Below are 16,446 nucleotides of genomic sequence, written 5' to 3'. Positions count from 1 at the left end.
GAATTTAAAGGTTTTTAGCTTACAGTTGGAGCCGATGACTTCCTGGTTGACGGCTAAAAACGGAAGTCAGAAAGTAACGGGAGTAGAGCAAACGCATTGTTGATTTTGTTATTTTCATAGGATTTGTTGATGGTAAGCAATGCATTAAAAAACACCAGCCTTATCCTTTAAACTCAGTACAAATTCCTGAACAAGAAATTGAATAATGGAAATAACTATTATACAAAACATCACAGTTGCACATAAAATTAGACATATACATTAGGGTCCATCACAATGTGATACCAAAGGTTTCATGAGTCTGTATCAAAGATTTCTCCTGATTTTGGACACAGAGACAGGGCTGAATGTTGAGTTTTATGGTTATTTACCAGGTCTGTTCTTTGATATCAGCTTTATGGTGGAAATGAGGTGATTTACGTTGAGGTTAGCACTCTTTCTTCACATTCTCACAGTCTTCCCCCACCACCATACTGATCTGTTATCAGGGAGGAGGCTCACACAGGATGCAGAGGGCCTTGAGATGACAATGATGATGTGGGTGCGGTTACTACAGTAGATCTGTAGAACATGATGAAGTGATGTAGTAGTTCTACAGAAAATGATGAATTCATGCAGTAGTTCTATAGAAACTGTCATCAGTCTGGGGAGTCGAAAAGATACTGAACATTTCCAAAATAATTTCCTGGAAAGAACTGCAAAACTATAAACTATTGACTGGAGAAATAATAGGCAGAGGTCAATTATCAGAAGTCATTATTCATATAATAATATAATATAGTTATTTGTTGAATTCTTAATTAATTTTAATATATGTTTTCTATATATATATATATAACTGCTACATCATTTCATGGTTCTGTCTTGGAAAGTCACTATAATTAGAACATAATTTCATTGTTCTTTCCAGGAAACTTCCTGAGAAATTAACAGTTCCTTTCTAGGAAATTAATAACCAATAATGTCTTGTCTCTACCAGAGTTTGAAGAGGATTTGTTTTTGCTGATTCTGTTTTGCTGAACTGTTCCTGTTGTTACCATTAAGCTAATAAACTAATGTAGCAGATCAAGTTTATCTATATATCACAGTTCCCGTCTCAAAGGGATTCACAATTCAATAACAGAAAAACAATAAAAGCCTGACACAGACAAGAGACTCAGCCCTGCCCTGGTCTAGTTAACCAGTCTACCTGGTCTAACTAACCAGTCTACCTGGTCTAGTTAACCAGTCTACCTGGTCTAGCTCCCTAATCCTTTGTATCTCTCTCCCAGAGTATGAGAACGACCAGAGGCCTTGTCCTCCATGTTGGTATGGTTTTGCTGACATCTTCCTGAAGTGGAACTGCTGTGGCTGTTGGCGCTGGCTCAAACAGTGGCTGTACATCATCGTCATGGATCCATTCGTTGACCTCGGAATCACCATTTGTATCGTCCTCAACACCGTCTTCATGGCCATGGAGCATTACCCCATGACGCCCGCGTTCGACGAAATGCTGAGTGTTGGAAATCTGGTCAGGATTAACCCTTAACTCTTATACTTTATTCACTGAATCTGACTGCCAATGACAGAGATTGCATTGCATTCAGGGATTCTACTGAGTTCTGACTGAACCTTAGCCCTGACCATGGCTAGCCAATGAAAGCAGAGTTTAGAGACATGCTCAGTGTCTCATATCTGGTTAGGAAAACCCTTAACCCTTACTTCCTGAAACAAAGTAGCGATTAACAGCAGAGTGGTCATAGTATTCTGTTACATCATGACACGGCCATCTTGGTCGGAAAATAACAGGTGATTGTAATAATTAAACAGGTGATTATAATCAAAAGACAGCTGCAGCCAATGAACTGTCTGTATTGTAAGGCACCATATTGGTACGAAATGCATGTGACATGATCATGGGAATACTATGAATAGGAACATGCTCAGTATGGGAAATCTAGGGAGTAATGACTCTTCACTTTCAACCTCTGACCCTTAACCTCTATTGCTTGACCCTTAACCTTCTAATTTACCTCTTTTCCTGCCCTTTGACCTGTGACCTTGTATCATCATCAGGTCTTCACAGGAATCTTCACAGCTGAGATGGTTCTCAAGCTGCTGGCCATGGACCCTTACCACTACTTCCAGGTCGGACACCATCTACTTCCTCTCAGTTTATTATTGCCACTTGGTGTTTTTCTTTACTGCTACCTGTTCATTTATTGCAACTTCCTCTCTGTTTATTATTGCAATTCCAATTCCTAACAAGTGATGCTTTAGTGCTGTTCCCATGGTAACACTATGTCTCTGTCTTTTGCTGTTGCTGTGGCTGCAGGTTGGATGGAACATCTTTGACAGCATCATAGTCACTATGAGCCTTGTTGAGTTGGGATTGGCTGACGTTCAGGGCCTTTCTGTGCTACGCTCCTTCAGACTGGTCAGTTTGACAGTGAAACACAAACACACCAATTACCAACACTATTTCAGAATTAGAAGTTCAACAGTATGAATTTAACTTGGTTGAAACATTGCAACAGCTACCACTACTGCTATGACTACTGCTCCTACTCACAGCTGTCCTGCAGACAGATCAGGCACTGTGCCTCGGGCTCCACCTCAATTTGAAGGCCCTGCCAATCAGAAACAAAGCGAATGAAGAGAGTATCTCAGAAAGAGTAAAGTGTTCCCGTAAGAAATAGACTTGATAGGGCCCGGACCTCCCTTACCTTGCGAGGCAGCTGGATTTGCGAGATCCTAATCACGCGAGAATCCATCTTGCCAGGCTTCAAGTTCTGCGTTTGTGGCCGAACCGTCCTATGAGGGCAGCTGGGGGCGGGGCTTAGGTGTGACGACAGCGAGAAACGACTGTTCGTTCACAACATGGCGGCTCCTAAAGAGGCTGCATAGATGCTGCTGTAACATCAGTTACTTCTGAACTGCAGAGTATTTCTTCATTGAAAGAAGAGCAAAGAACGGCACTGAAGGCTTTTCTGGATGGAAAAGATGTTTTCGTTCTTCTCCCGACAAATCTGATGTGATTGGTTGAAGTTAGCCCGTGATAGACGGTGATAGACAGATGGTTCATTCAATCACCTGCCAAGGGAACATTGCCAAAATCAGTACTTTTCACAACACTGAACGGGTTATTAATGCCTTTGTGACATCACGTTTAGACTATTGCAATGCGTTGTTTACCTGCCTGAATCAGTCTGCCTTGGGACGGGTCCAACTAGTTCAAAACTCTGCAGCAAGATTGTTGACCAAAACTAAGCGTACGTCACACATTACACCTGTCTTAGCCTCTTTACACTGGCTTCCAATAGAGTTCAGAATTAAGTTTAAGATTCTTCTAATTACATATAAGGCCTTGCATGACCAGGCACCTGAGTACATCATTGAGTTTCTTCATCCATACCAGACCACAAGGTCCCTTAGGTCTTCCAACCAAGGTCTCTTGGCTGTTCCACCATGCAGACTGAAGTCAAAAGGTGATAAAGCATTTGCAGCAATGGCACCTAGACTGTGGAACAGTCTGCCTCCGACTGTAAGATTGTCTGAATCCGTTTTTACTTTTAAATCACGTCTCAAGACACATTTTTATGGTTTGGCTTTTAACTGATTGTACTGTCTTTCTGTCTGTTTCTATTTTTCTCTGTAAAGCACTTTGTAAACTCAGTTTTTTGAAAAGTGCTACATAAATAAAGATTATTATTATTATTATTATTATTATTATTATTATTAAGTATTTTTTGAAAGTGCCTGCCCTTTTCCAAACAGTTTCCAAGGACGACTTCCCAGATGGTTCTGTGTAACAAACCATCTGGCACGTTAGGTTAGGACCTCCCATCACCATCCCTATTATTTAATTGGTGATGGAGCAGACTAGTCAGCCAATCACAGGGTTAGGTTGTGAAATCTAGCTGGCTCTCCATGCTTCATCCCTCGACTGTGTGCCTGTCTCTGTCTGTCTGTCTACTTCTTTATCTACCTGTCTCTCTACCTGCCTGTCTGCTCCCCAGATGCGAGTGTTTAAGCTGGCCAAGTCGTGGCCGACCCTCAGCATGTTGATAAAGATCATAGGGAACTCAGTCGGCGCCCTGGGGAACCTGACGCTGGTTCTGGCCATCATCGTCTTCATCTTCGCCGTGGTCGGCATGCAGCTATTTGGAAAGAACTACAAAGACTGTGTCTGTCGCATCTCAGCAGACTGCGAGCTTCCTCGCTGGCACATGAATGACTTCTTCCATGCCTTCCTCATCATCTTCAGGGTGCTGTGTGGAGAATGGATAGAAACCATGTGGGACTGCATGGAGGTTGCAGGTCAAACCATGTGTCTGATCGTCTTCATGATGGTCATGGTCATAGGAAACCTAGTGGTGAGTCTGTTTAGCTAGCTATCTACAATGGTGGGGTCTAAATTACCCAGTTGGGGTCTAACCCACCCTGTAGGGGACTAAACCACCATTTGGGGTCTAAATCACCATGTTAGGGTCTAAAACACTAGACTCTTCTCTTCTGTGGTTCCTCGGTGGTGGAACGAGTTACCAAACTCCATTCGATCCACAGAGTCTCTCTCAATCTTTAAGAAAAGGGTAAAGTCCCAGCTCTGTAGAGAGCACCTTCTCACTTGATGGACTGTGTAATAACCCTAATCCTAACCAAAAAATTATTTATCTGCCTCTATGCACTGCTTTGTGGCTCCTCTGTCCTGTTGGACCAGATCTTAGCTTTATGACTCTCTCGTTACTCTCTCTCGAATACTCGTGTTGTTCTCTCCTGACTAGATCCTTGCTTGTGTTGTATTAAAATCTCATGTGTACGTCGCTTTGGATAAAAGCGTCTGCCAAATGGGAAATTATAAATTGTAAACCACCATTTGGGGTCTAACCCACCCTGTAGGGGTCTAAACCACCCTGTTGGGGTCTAAACCACCCTGTAGGGGTCTAAACTACCCTGTAAATATCTAACCTGCTGTTAAAATACACTCAAGATGAATGGACTGTGTCAAGGTTAGTCTTACTGAGTTCCTTTAGTGAAGACAGACTAGCTGTTCCTAATGAAGTAGACAGACATATAATAATAACAATGATTATAATGTTTGCATGACAGGTCCTGAATCTGTTCCTGGCCTTGTTGCTGAGTTCATTTAGTGGAGATAACCTGGCAGCTCCGGAAGAAGAAGGCGAGAACAACCTGCAGATCGCTATCAGCAGGATCAGCAGGGCTACAGACTGGATCCGGGCTTGGATCCTGGGACACATATGGACTCTGCTGGGGAAAAGCCATGCTGAGCTAGGCCATGCTGGTAGGAACATACACCTGTCTAACCACAGAAACTACTGCTAGAGCAATGACCAAGACCATGCTGTGGGTTAGAAAGCTGGTTCCCATGCAGCTGGGATAAATACAGATGTAAACTGGTTTAAATAATTTATATTAGGACTGCAAACTGGGTTAAATCATTTAGGACTATAGACTGGGTTCAATCATTTATATTAGGACTATAGACTGGGTTCAATCATTTATATTAGGACTGTAGACTGGGTTCAATCATTTATATTAGAATTGTAGACTGGGTTACATTGTAGATATTAGGTTTATAGACTGGGTTACATCATATTCCATAGATCCATGGATGAAGTGAAGCTTATGAAGGGAAAATGCTCAAGTATTCTGATTTGGCAGCTGAGGTGGAGCAGCGAGGCTGGAAAGCTAGAGTGTGTCCTGTGGAGGTAGGCTGCAGAGGATTTGTAGGCAGATCAAACGCTCATAGGTGAACTAGGCATCCATAGACAGAGTTTAGTGGTTGTGGAGGAGGAGGAGGCATGCTAACTGGGGCGCTGAGTAGCTTAGTTAGATCTAACTCTGGTCTAACTGGTTTAGCCTTGTGTTATCATTAGCCTGGTAGTATTCTTGAACATTAGCATGTTGGAATTTATTTGCACAATCATTTGATAGTAAGACTTATAGACAGGGCCTAAGTGTTTAGAAGAGATACTGAGGTAGCCTTGTGTTAGCATTAGCCCTGTAGCATTCTTACATACATGACATACATACACTTACGTACATGAATGTATTTGTTAGAATTTGTTTGCAGATATGTTTGGTAGTAGCCTAATACTTGGAGCCCACAGAAACGGGGCCTCTGTGTAATGGTGTGACTTAGTTAAACAAACAGTGAGGGCTGAAGCTACCAGTCAAGCCAGCAGGGCCAGTCAGCCTGAGCTTAGCCTTTAGATACAGTGTGGGTATGTGGACTGCTGAGTTGGCTCTTGGCTTGGGTAGGGCGTAACTTTGTGTTTTTTCTACTTTTTGTATTAGATTTAAGGTAAACTCATAGATATTAGGACTATAGACTGAGTTACGTAATATTTGTAGACTGTTAAGGTTTAGGGCTATTCAACCATGTCCCACGGGAGCCCAGTGATTAAGACTGATCAGCTCCTCCTCTCTGGTTGAAGGTGTGCTAATCGGTGAAATCACCTGGCGGTACACTCGGCCCTCCATAGCACATGGCTGAATAGCCCTGGTGTAGGTTAGTTTTGTGTATATTGTGTGATTTAAGTAGAGATGCACCAATCGATCGGCCGGTGACCGGAATCGGCCGGTTTTCAGCTGATCGGCCATGACCGGTGACCGGCCAATCAGTCTCATATATCCGATTCTGTGCCGGTCAAATTCAAGACAACGGTAAAAACTCAGCTGTAATTAAGCAATATTACACGAGAGGGTGTGCGTTACCGTGATGCTTACTGACCGCATCACTGTCGTGCCAATAATGACGGTAACGCACACCCCCGAGTGTAATATTGCGATTATACAACAGTTACCAACAAAATAAAAGATACAAACAAAATGTATTCATATTGTGGGGCAATTCGCTCTCAAAATAAAAAAAAGTTTGCTAGTGTTATCTCCGTTTCCCTGGAAATACATGGGGTCTGACTAATAACTGGAAAACAATCAGTCACGTCAGTAGACTCCTATGTAATGGAACCTAGTTTACTGCTCCAGCAAGTAGGCGGAGCCTTAGTACCGACCTGCAACAGACGAGTTCTAGTCCCTGTTGAGTCAGCAGCCAACTTGAGCTAATGCTTTCTAGAGATCGCGGGATTTCCTAAACTGAATAAATACCACACATATAAACACAAAACTGCCTCGCTAGCTCAATCTTGTTGTAACTAAGATATCTGCTGAAAAAAATAATTTTTCCATGGACAGATTAAGCTGCTATGTCTGCGAACTTCACATGTATTTTTAAGCTAGTAGCGCCGTGTCACCGACTCACCGGACAGCTGATGGATGGCAGAGCGTCTGGAACATCAAGGCTGAACAGAGTTAGCGTAGCGTTATATTTAAATATATTGTATGATAATATGGCGGAGTAATATTTAGTGATGAGCACGGCTAGGTGTGCTGTCATGCTGATTTGATCACGTTCTAAATGTCTAGTTGACCAATCAGATCGCTTGGTCGGAACTACCTGTTGTATAATAGTCCATAATAGTAATAGTCTGTGTGTTGTTATATAGATCTGTTGCACCTGTTTTCTTTCGGGAAAGTATAAAGTGGGATATACTGCAATTCATTTTCATTTGGATTTTATTTGTTCAAAAAAGCTCTGTCCAGTAACCTGGAGCACTTTTTTATTTTGAGATTTGTTTGAGTGAGAGTGAGAGAAGGTCCTGTAACCTGGTGCAGTTTTGGAGAAAATGTAAGTTATTAATAGTCAATGTTTTATTATGAACATACAATTGAATTTTAATTTTCCATTAAAGAAAAGCTACAAAATGTTTGTGTGTGCTGTCAATTATAGTTCTTAGAAAGAAAATCGGAATCGGCCAAAATCGGAATCGGCAGGTCAGACTTTTAAAAAATCGGAAATCGGAATCGGCCAAGAAAATTGCAATCGGTGCATCTCTAGATTTAAGGCTTCTCCCTGGTTGTGATTTCAGCAGAATTGGAGAACAACAAGGAGGAAGACAGGAAGGAGTTCCTGGCATTGACCTTTGTGACCTCAGACAAGGCCGTGTCAGAGGCTAATGCCCTCAGCGATAACCACGGCAACCTGAGCAGTAACTATAGCAACATCATCTCTCTGAGGGTCCCCATTGCTACAGCGGAGTCAGACTTCGAGACACCAGACGATGAAGATGAAGATGAGGAGGAGGAGGATGATGATGACAATAGCAATGGCTTGGAGGAGAAAGAGACCAAACAGGATTCTCAGGTAAAATGTTCTATTCTATTCTATTAATCCATATAGGTACATATGGCACATATGGCCAGCACCATAGCTCCTGCTTCACATCGCTAGCTTGTCTGGGAAGCTAAGCAGGTCTGGTTGTGGTTAGCCCTTGGATGGGAGACCACCTGGTGCTGGAAGTGGTGTTGGAGGACCAGTAGGAGGTGCTCTTCTCTCTGGTCTCATGAATAATATCCCCAATGCCCCAGGGCAGAGACAGGGGGTGCATTCTGTTTGGTAACGATGTCTCCTCGCCTCCTCGCCTCGCGTCTCTTCTTTGACTCCTCGGTCAAAGGTCACAGAGGAAATGAGGAGAAGATGTGAGGAGGTGGATCCTCCTCACTCCGTATTGAACTGATGTGTGACGCGCTGCGTTGAGGCTCCTCCCACACAGGATGACAGCTGTCTAAATTATTCTAAGGCTCATGTTTTATCCACATAAAAACGTTTAACAAAGTTCAGATTAATGTTTAATTAATCTAAATTATTCCAGCCTCTAATGAGCCTTGTCTACCTCATGAAGGCAGAACACTTAAAAAAAAATCCTAAATCCTAAAAAGCGTTTCTGTTTCCTGATTTCTATTTTTATTCAGTTTTTTTGTTATTCTGTTTGCTGTTTGCTACATTTTAATTTTGTGAAGCAGTTTGTAGCACCGATAAGAAAGGTGCGATACAAATTGTCCAACTTTCATCCTTTATGCAACTTGGATTAGACAACGATCATGTGGCTGTTTGACACTCACTGGCAATGAACCAAAGTGCTTTCTTTTTATTCCTAAATCAATAAATAAATTCCCAAATAACCATAGATCTAGCTGTAAGAGCAAAATGTGCGATTTAAAACAAGGAAATGCTGTTAATGTTTAGTAAGAATTTATTCTCCAGAAAAGAAATTCCATGGCAACACACACAAACACAATTCATAAGCATGATGATACTGAATGAGAGACACATCAAACAAACAGTAAACCAGCTGGTGATCCAGAGAAGACACAGAAGTGATTCCAGAAAAAAACAAACATACCGGCCTTTATGATGAAAATATGTGCTGCCATGGCAACGGTCATTACGCACCGTGACCAAGGTTATGAATAAATGCTAAATGCTAAATGCTAAAATGTTTGAAAAATATATAACAAGTTGGGGCGACTTACACCTGTGGATTTTTTTTTCTGCCAATGTCGGCACGTTTTCTGATGGTATGGAGGCGGGGCTTATATCCACACGTGCCAATGGTTAACTGACTCATTATTTCCACATGGAGGATACACCTGAGTATCCTCCTCCACGCCTGATTGGAGGACGGAGGCGAGGAGACTTGAAGGATCCTTCATGCGTCTTTTAATCAATTGGAACGTCCTTAATGATGGCGGCTCATTTTTGGATGCCGGGTCAGCGAGGAGACGAGGAGGGAGGAGGAGGAGGAGACGCATTTTGGCCAAATGGAATGCACCCAGGGACTCTGTCCTGTGAGTGAGCACCGTCCTTCGGATGAGACGTTAAACCGAGGTCCTGACTCTGTGGTCCATAAAGATCCATCAGCACTCAGAGCAGAGTAGGGGTGTAACCCCGCTGCCATGGCAACATTCCCAAACAGGCCTTCCTTCCATCATGGCCACCTAATCATCCTCTTTACCTAATTGGCTCTTTCAGTCCTCTACTCTCCACTGAGATAGCTGATGTGTGGTGAGCGTTCTGCCACAAACTGGCTGCTGTGCATCACCCAGGTGGTGCTGCACACCTGTGGTGGATGGGTTGAGTTCCCCCCCCCCCCCCCCGATATGTGAAGCGCTTTGAGTACCTAGAAAAGCGTTATATAAATGTCATCAATTATTAATTATAGTGTCCCAGCCCAGCATGGTCTTAGATCTAATATCCTCAACTTCATCAACAAAAAGGATAAGAACTTTTCAGTCAGCAGCAGAAGCAAAAACATTGGTAGGAGCAGGGTTTTTAATGTTATCAATTGTACTAAAAAGAAAGCTAGCATTGTGCAGATTGACAGAAACTGGATCAGAATTAGATTTAGCTTTTTGATAATATGAGGTTAGTAAGTTTTTCAAATGTAGGTAACAGAAATGTTGTTTAGTGCTCTTCCACCTATGTTCTTCTGCATTCCTCTTTAGGCTGTGGTTGTAGTCGTTCAGCCACAAAGACTTTGATTGTTTCAACCTAGCTTTAAAAGGGGCAACAGCATCTAAGACAGACGAGCATAGCAGTTTAATTAATCACCTGTATTGGAATATTCTATTATTGCTAGGATTTTCAAACAATGAGGAACATTTAATTGTTAATGTTCATTAAAGATACAAGAATTTACAATGTGCTTTTATAATTTAGCAGCACTCTGTAATATGCTATTAAAAATAATGCATAGATGATCAGAGACCAAACAAGCACAGATCCTTTACAGACCCACGGCACACGTGTTCAATTCTATGCTCTGAAGCTGTCACGATTCTAGGCTGAACCCAAATGCAGACCAGGACAAGCAGGTAGGTCAGAATAACACGTCTTTATTTACAGCTTGCATTGATGATGAGTGAATGTCTGGCGGTAGAGCTGGGGCCTTGGGGAGGGTGAGTCCGTGGTGTTGGCAGCAAGGTGAAGGTGGTTCCCAGGATGGAGCAGGTAGACAACCGGTGTTTCTGAAGACAGGGAAAACAGGCGTGATGTAGCTGGCAAAACAGGCAGACTAGCAACAAAGCTGGCAAACAGATTAACTAGAGAGCTGGAAGTGTGCACAACAACAAACCGTGTATAGCACAACGATCCGGCAGTGACTGGTTCTCTCAGCAGCGTCTTTATACTGGAATGAGGAGTGGTGATTTCTTGATCCGGGACAGGTGTGCTGATTGCAGATGAAAACCAGGTGTGGAGAGAGCAGGCAAGGAAAAAGGGGAAGCAAAAAACTAGACAGAAAAAAATACACCAGCAGGTGTCATGGAGGCTGGATTGTGACAGAAGCACTGCGACACGGTTCAATTACCTAGTCCCACTAATGTTACTTAAATACCACAAGATAATAACGTTACCTACCATTAAAGTTTGTAGGGCAGCAGAAGAAGGGTTACAGTTTACATCCTCTTACTAACACAGGAGAGTTTGGAGCAAATTGCTGCTGGTCTACTCTGTGACTCTGTGTGGGAAACACTGTATCTCACAGTCAGTGCCCTCTAGAAACCATCTCACAAAGCAACAGGTGTCTGTCTGACTGACTGACTGACTGACTGACCTGAATTGAATTTGCCTCCTGATGCCCTCACTGTGGCACACACTGTGGGGAAAACTTAATCTAAATCAAGGGTAACTAGATCTAAAGTTTGACTATGGTTATGAGTTGGACCAGTCACGTGTTAAATTAAAAGACTGTTATATTTAAAAAGTCAACAGCCAAATTATTTGAGGGCTTATCCATATGGATTTCAAAAATGCCTGGTATAACTGTCACAGTTTAGCACAAGATGAAAAAAATCACACAGGAACTCAGAAAAGAAACTGGTATTTGGTTTGGGGGGTTGATATGCAACCACACAAACATTTCATGGTTAAAAAGATTTTGAAAGCAACCATTAGCCCTAAGGGAGCTGAAAAAAGCCCTCAAGAAGTTCCATACCACCATCAGCAACTAGCAGGAACCCCCTCTGGACGGACACAACTGGCGAACCATCATCCACAATGGTGCTGCACACTTTGCAAGGAGAGACAGAAATTCAAGAAGACCCAAACAGCAGACAATACCATCTGTCACACATGCCCACACTGCAGCAGAGTCTGTGGATCTCGTTTGGGCTTCCTCAGCCATCTGAAGACCCACAAATAGATTACCCAGTGGAGGACAATCATACTTGAGGTAGAGAGAGAAATAAACTAAGGGAAGCGCGAGAACAACACAAACTACGTGTCCAACAGAATTTCGCAGTCATGGACTCAAAAAAACTGTGGAAATCTGTTAAGGAAACAACTAACATGCGTCCAGCTAATAAAGGGCTATTTGCACTGAATGAGTGGGATAAATCAAATGAACTCAATAGCTTTTACTTACGTTTTGATGCCGATGCCAACTGTTGTACTGATGAATGCAAAGAAATGCTGAATACTGTTATCTGCGTTATGTAGCAGAAAGGCCACAGAGCCTGATGAGATCTCTGCCTTTCAGCTTAAAACTTTTGCTGATGGGCTGAGTCCAGCTTGGTGCCCCTTAGTCCAACTCTCAGTGGACACTCCTTCTATTCCATCAATATGGAAAAGATCTATTATTATCCCAGTTCCAAAAAACCTGTGTCCTCGAGAAAACAACAATTTTAGACCAGTAGCTCTAACCTCTATAGTTATGAAAGCGCTGGAACGAATAATGGTTGGGAAATTGCGTGCTGATGTGCAACACAGACACATACTAATTTGCATATAAGGATAACAAAGGTACCAACGACGCTCTGAGCACTGTGATGCGTTTATCGCTTAAACCCAACATCTTATATGAGAATTACGTTTATGGACTTGTTTATGGTTCGGCATTTAATACAGTTCGCCCCCAGGCTTTACTAAGGAAATTAATAAGAATGGAGGTAAACCCCTATACAATAAGATGGTATCATTTGTTCCTAGTTGGTAGACAACAGCAGGTTAAAGTTAACTCAACTCTTTCTGACCTGCAGACTAGCGTGGGAGTCCCACAGGGCTTTGTAAGCTCGCCGCCGCTCTTTACTCTATATACTGAGTAGAGGCCAGCATAAAAACTATATTATTAAATTCTCTGACGATACGGTTATATTTAGCTTACTTAATCAAGGGTCTGACCTTTCCTCATACAGATCAGAGATACAAGGGTTTATAGAATGGTGCGCAGGTCACCACCTGCTGCTAAATGCTAAGAAAACTAAAGAAATGATTCTAGAGCCTAGAGCCATTGGTGATCATAGCTTAATGATGATTCATGGAGGAGATATTGAGCAGGTGGCGCTGAATAAATACTTGGGTGTGCATTTTGATTTCAACTTTAGTTGGACTAGCCAGAACATCTGCTCACGTATTAATCAACGCTTGCAATGTTAATGCGGTGTATGTGTTACATGTGTCTACTGTGAGTAATATGTCACTTTATGTGTGTGCAATGGAATGCAACGACGACAGCTTCCTTTCTTTACGGTCCAAGACAAATTTCTCTGCGGAGACCAATAAATTGAATCTTGAATCTTGACATCTTGACATCTTGATGATGATGATGGTGTGTAAAAGTGCATCGCTGATAGTCTAATGCCATATATATTCAATGTACCTCTCACAATCTCAGTCTAGTGCTGAATGTTGCATGCCAAAATGTGGCTGAGATAAAAGAGTATTAATGACATAGTACAGAGACTCAGTGTTCTTCAGTGGGAGCATTAAGAAATAGCAACGTTTGGAGACACAGCTGTCAAAAGTGACAGTCAACACTGAAATAGCTATGCCCCATGCTCTGGGCATCAAGAAACAATGCTGTGCAGTCCTAATTTCCATTATTCACTTATTAAAATATCTCTATTATCCAAAAAGAGGCCGACAGGCTAAATAAATCCATGTAAAAATTGGAATTTATACTCCAAACAATCTCTCAAAAAAAAAGAAAAGATTACCAATCTAACACAAGCAAGCAAACTTCTGTACAATGCATCTGACACTCCTAGGTCACTATTGTTCACCGTGTAACAATGAAAATGAATGCCACGTTTCTGGATGACATCACTGAGAGGCAGCATATAAGTAGAGAAAAGCAATGGAGCCTTGTGGTACACCTAAGTCCAATTCACAATATTTTAAGGTTATTTTTGTTGTGGAAGATGCAATGCGTTCTTTCCAGTATATAGGACCTAGAATACCAGCATGAGATCATTGACCATTTTTTCATTAGAATGACAAGATCTAAAACCTGATTGAAACGCTTTGGATAAATTGTTCAAGGAATCGCGTGTGAACGCTGTGGAAGGAGACACTTCACGGCCCTGTGCCATGAGTAAGAGCGTAAAGCGCACCAGGATACACAAGGACAGCAGTGCAGGGAAATTGGAGTCACAAGGCGTACCAGACACAATAATCTCTGCATCCCCTTGCAATTCCGGTAAGAGTACAGTATTACTACAGACAGCAACAATCTGGGCAGAAACGGCTGTAAACAGAGTGTTAACCAAGTGTTTAATGGATGGAGGAAGCATGCGCAGTTTTATAAGAGAAGACATCTCTCGTGCATTAAAACTTCCAGTAATTGGTGAAGAAACTATCAATCTGTACACTTTTGGTTCAGAAAAGCCCAGACAAGTAAAATATAACAAAGTTAAAGTTAAACTGAAAAACATCATAAATGGTAAGAATATAGACGTAGACCTAATGGAGACTCAAGTGTGTACTTCAAAGATGACAGTAGCAGGAGAAATGTTGCGTAAAGAGCTGGAGGCGAAGGGAATGCAACTAGCGGACAACTAGCCAGTCAATGGAATGGAGGATATGGAGCTTGGAATTCTAATTGGAAGAGACTACTATTGGCAGATGGTCACCAGGAAAATTTAAATGCTGAAAGGACTTGTGGCAATTGAAAGCATCTTTGGATAGCTTATTCAGGGTTCACGGAAAGCCATGAAGTAGGAGTGATGCAAGTGATCACAGGAGAGGAGAGACAGCTGTCTGATCAATTATGCCTGTTTTGGGAAGTAGAAGCTCTTGGTATCCAACCGGACATGGAAAAGAAAATTAATCCAGAGGAAGAGAGGAAGAGGCTCTACAGTTCTTTAAAGAAACTGTTACGGGTATTGGTGGCAGATATGAGGTGAGGCTGCCATGGCGCGAGAACAAAACGTAGCTATCCTCTAATTTGGTTATAGCAGAGAACAGATTAGATAATTTGAAAAGGAAAGGAAAATTCAAAACTAATGTTGCGCTGTATGACAAATATAATGAAGTGATCGATGACTACCTGGAACAAGAAATCATGGAACCATCAGATAATCCTGTGCTTTACTTACCACATCATGCTGTCATCAGAGAAGAATGTTCTACTACAAAATTGCATATAGTGTTTGATGCTTCTGTTCATGATAAAAATCATGACAAAAATCATTGAATGAATGTTTACTCACAGGACCAAATCTGAATCCAGAACTATTGGATATTTTAATCAGATTCAGACAGTATACAATGGCATTCATGGCAGACATAACAAAAGCATTTTTACAGATCGCAAAAGCTGAAAGAGATAGAGACGCTCTTCGATTCTTGTGGATGACAGAAAGACAATAAACTCACCTTTCAGGACAATGTCGACTACATCTACAGGAAAGCAAGACAGCGCCTCGCTCTTCTCAGGAAACTGAGGAGCTTTAACACCAGCCAGCACACCCTGTCCATGGTCTATAAATCACTAACTGAGAGTGTTCTCACATTTAACATCGTCTCATGGTATGGAAACCTCTCAGTAAAACAAAAGAACAAACTGACACAGGTTGTCAATCAGGCCAGCAAGATCATTGGAGACAAACAACTCCAACTCCAGGATTTATTTTCTCAATCCACAACCAAAAAGGCAATCCAGATCTACAATGACCCCACCCATCCACTCCACTCAGTATTTCAGTTGCTGCCATCAGGCCACAGACTGAAAGTCCCATCAGCTGTGACCATCCTCAATAAGAGCCTGTTTAAATAGGCCCCTTGGAACCCCCCCCCCCCTTCCACCCACACACTCACACACACCTTTATTTTAATCCTCTCCCCTAAGCTCCTTCTTTTTTTTTAAGGCTGCTCTTCAGGGCATTCTGCAACCAACACCATCACTCATTTTTAATGTACATTTATTTGTTTATTGTTAAGTACTGCTGTATATGCATTGTTGTGATGGTTAGAACGGACTTACAAGCCAGTGGAAGAACAACCCACTTATCACTTGTATTACTGCCGCTTGCCACTCAGTCACTTTAAGATTCTACCCTACCTTAATGTATAATTATTGTGTATTGTTGTGTATGGTGTGCGTTGTCTTTTATGCCAGTGCCAAAGACGAATTTCCATTCTATGTAAATTTAATGGACAATAAAGTAGTCTGAGTCTGAGTCTGAGTCTGAAAGACTGATGGCAGATAAAAAGGTCATGAGTACCCTTTGGGGCAGAGTACCCTTTGGGGCAACCACTAGTCCATTCTTACTGGAAGGAACCATTCATCACCACATTCACCCTCAAACAGTGACTGCATTGCT

General features: G+C 42.1%; 1 protein-coding gene across 1 annotated transcript in view; it reads left to right on the top strand.

Moving 5' to 3' along the window:
* Nucleotides 1–16,446, top strand: part of scn4ab (sodium channel, voltage-gated, type IV, alpha, b) — a 75,667-nt gene that overhangs the window by 31,559 nt on the left and 27,662 nt on the right. Inside the window, exons 13-18 of the mRNA XM_071539161.1 lie at nt 1,207–1,510; nt 2,056–2,127; nt 2,315–2,416; nt 3,999–4,355; nt 5,089–5,284; nt 7,935–8,209. Coding sequence (XP_071395262.1) covers nt 1,207–1,510; nt 2,056–2,127; nt 2,315–2,416; nt 3,999–4,355; nt 5,089–5,284; nt 7,935–8,209 — 1,306 coding nt within the window. The remainder of the gene's footprint in view (nt 1–1,206; nt 1,511–2,055; nt 2,128–2,314; nt 2,417–3,998; nt 4,356–5,088; nt 5,285–7,934; nt 8,210–16,446) is intronic.

Source organism: Centroberyx affinis, unplaced genomic scaffold (assembly GCF_046629955.1).
Source record: "Centroberyx affinis isolate AG114_WGS23_722 - 3 ecotype Tasmania unplaced genomic scaffold, CSIRO-AGI_Caff_v1 ptg003416l_1, whole genome shotgun sequence".
Classification (NCBI taxonomy): Eukaryota; Metazoa; Chordata; class Actinopteri; order Beryciformes; family Berycidae; genus Centroberyx; species Centroberyx affinis.
Note: the sequence above shows the minus strand (reverse complement) of the source record. Positions and strands in the feature narration are given on the sequence as shown.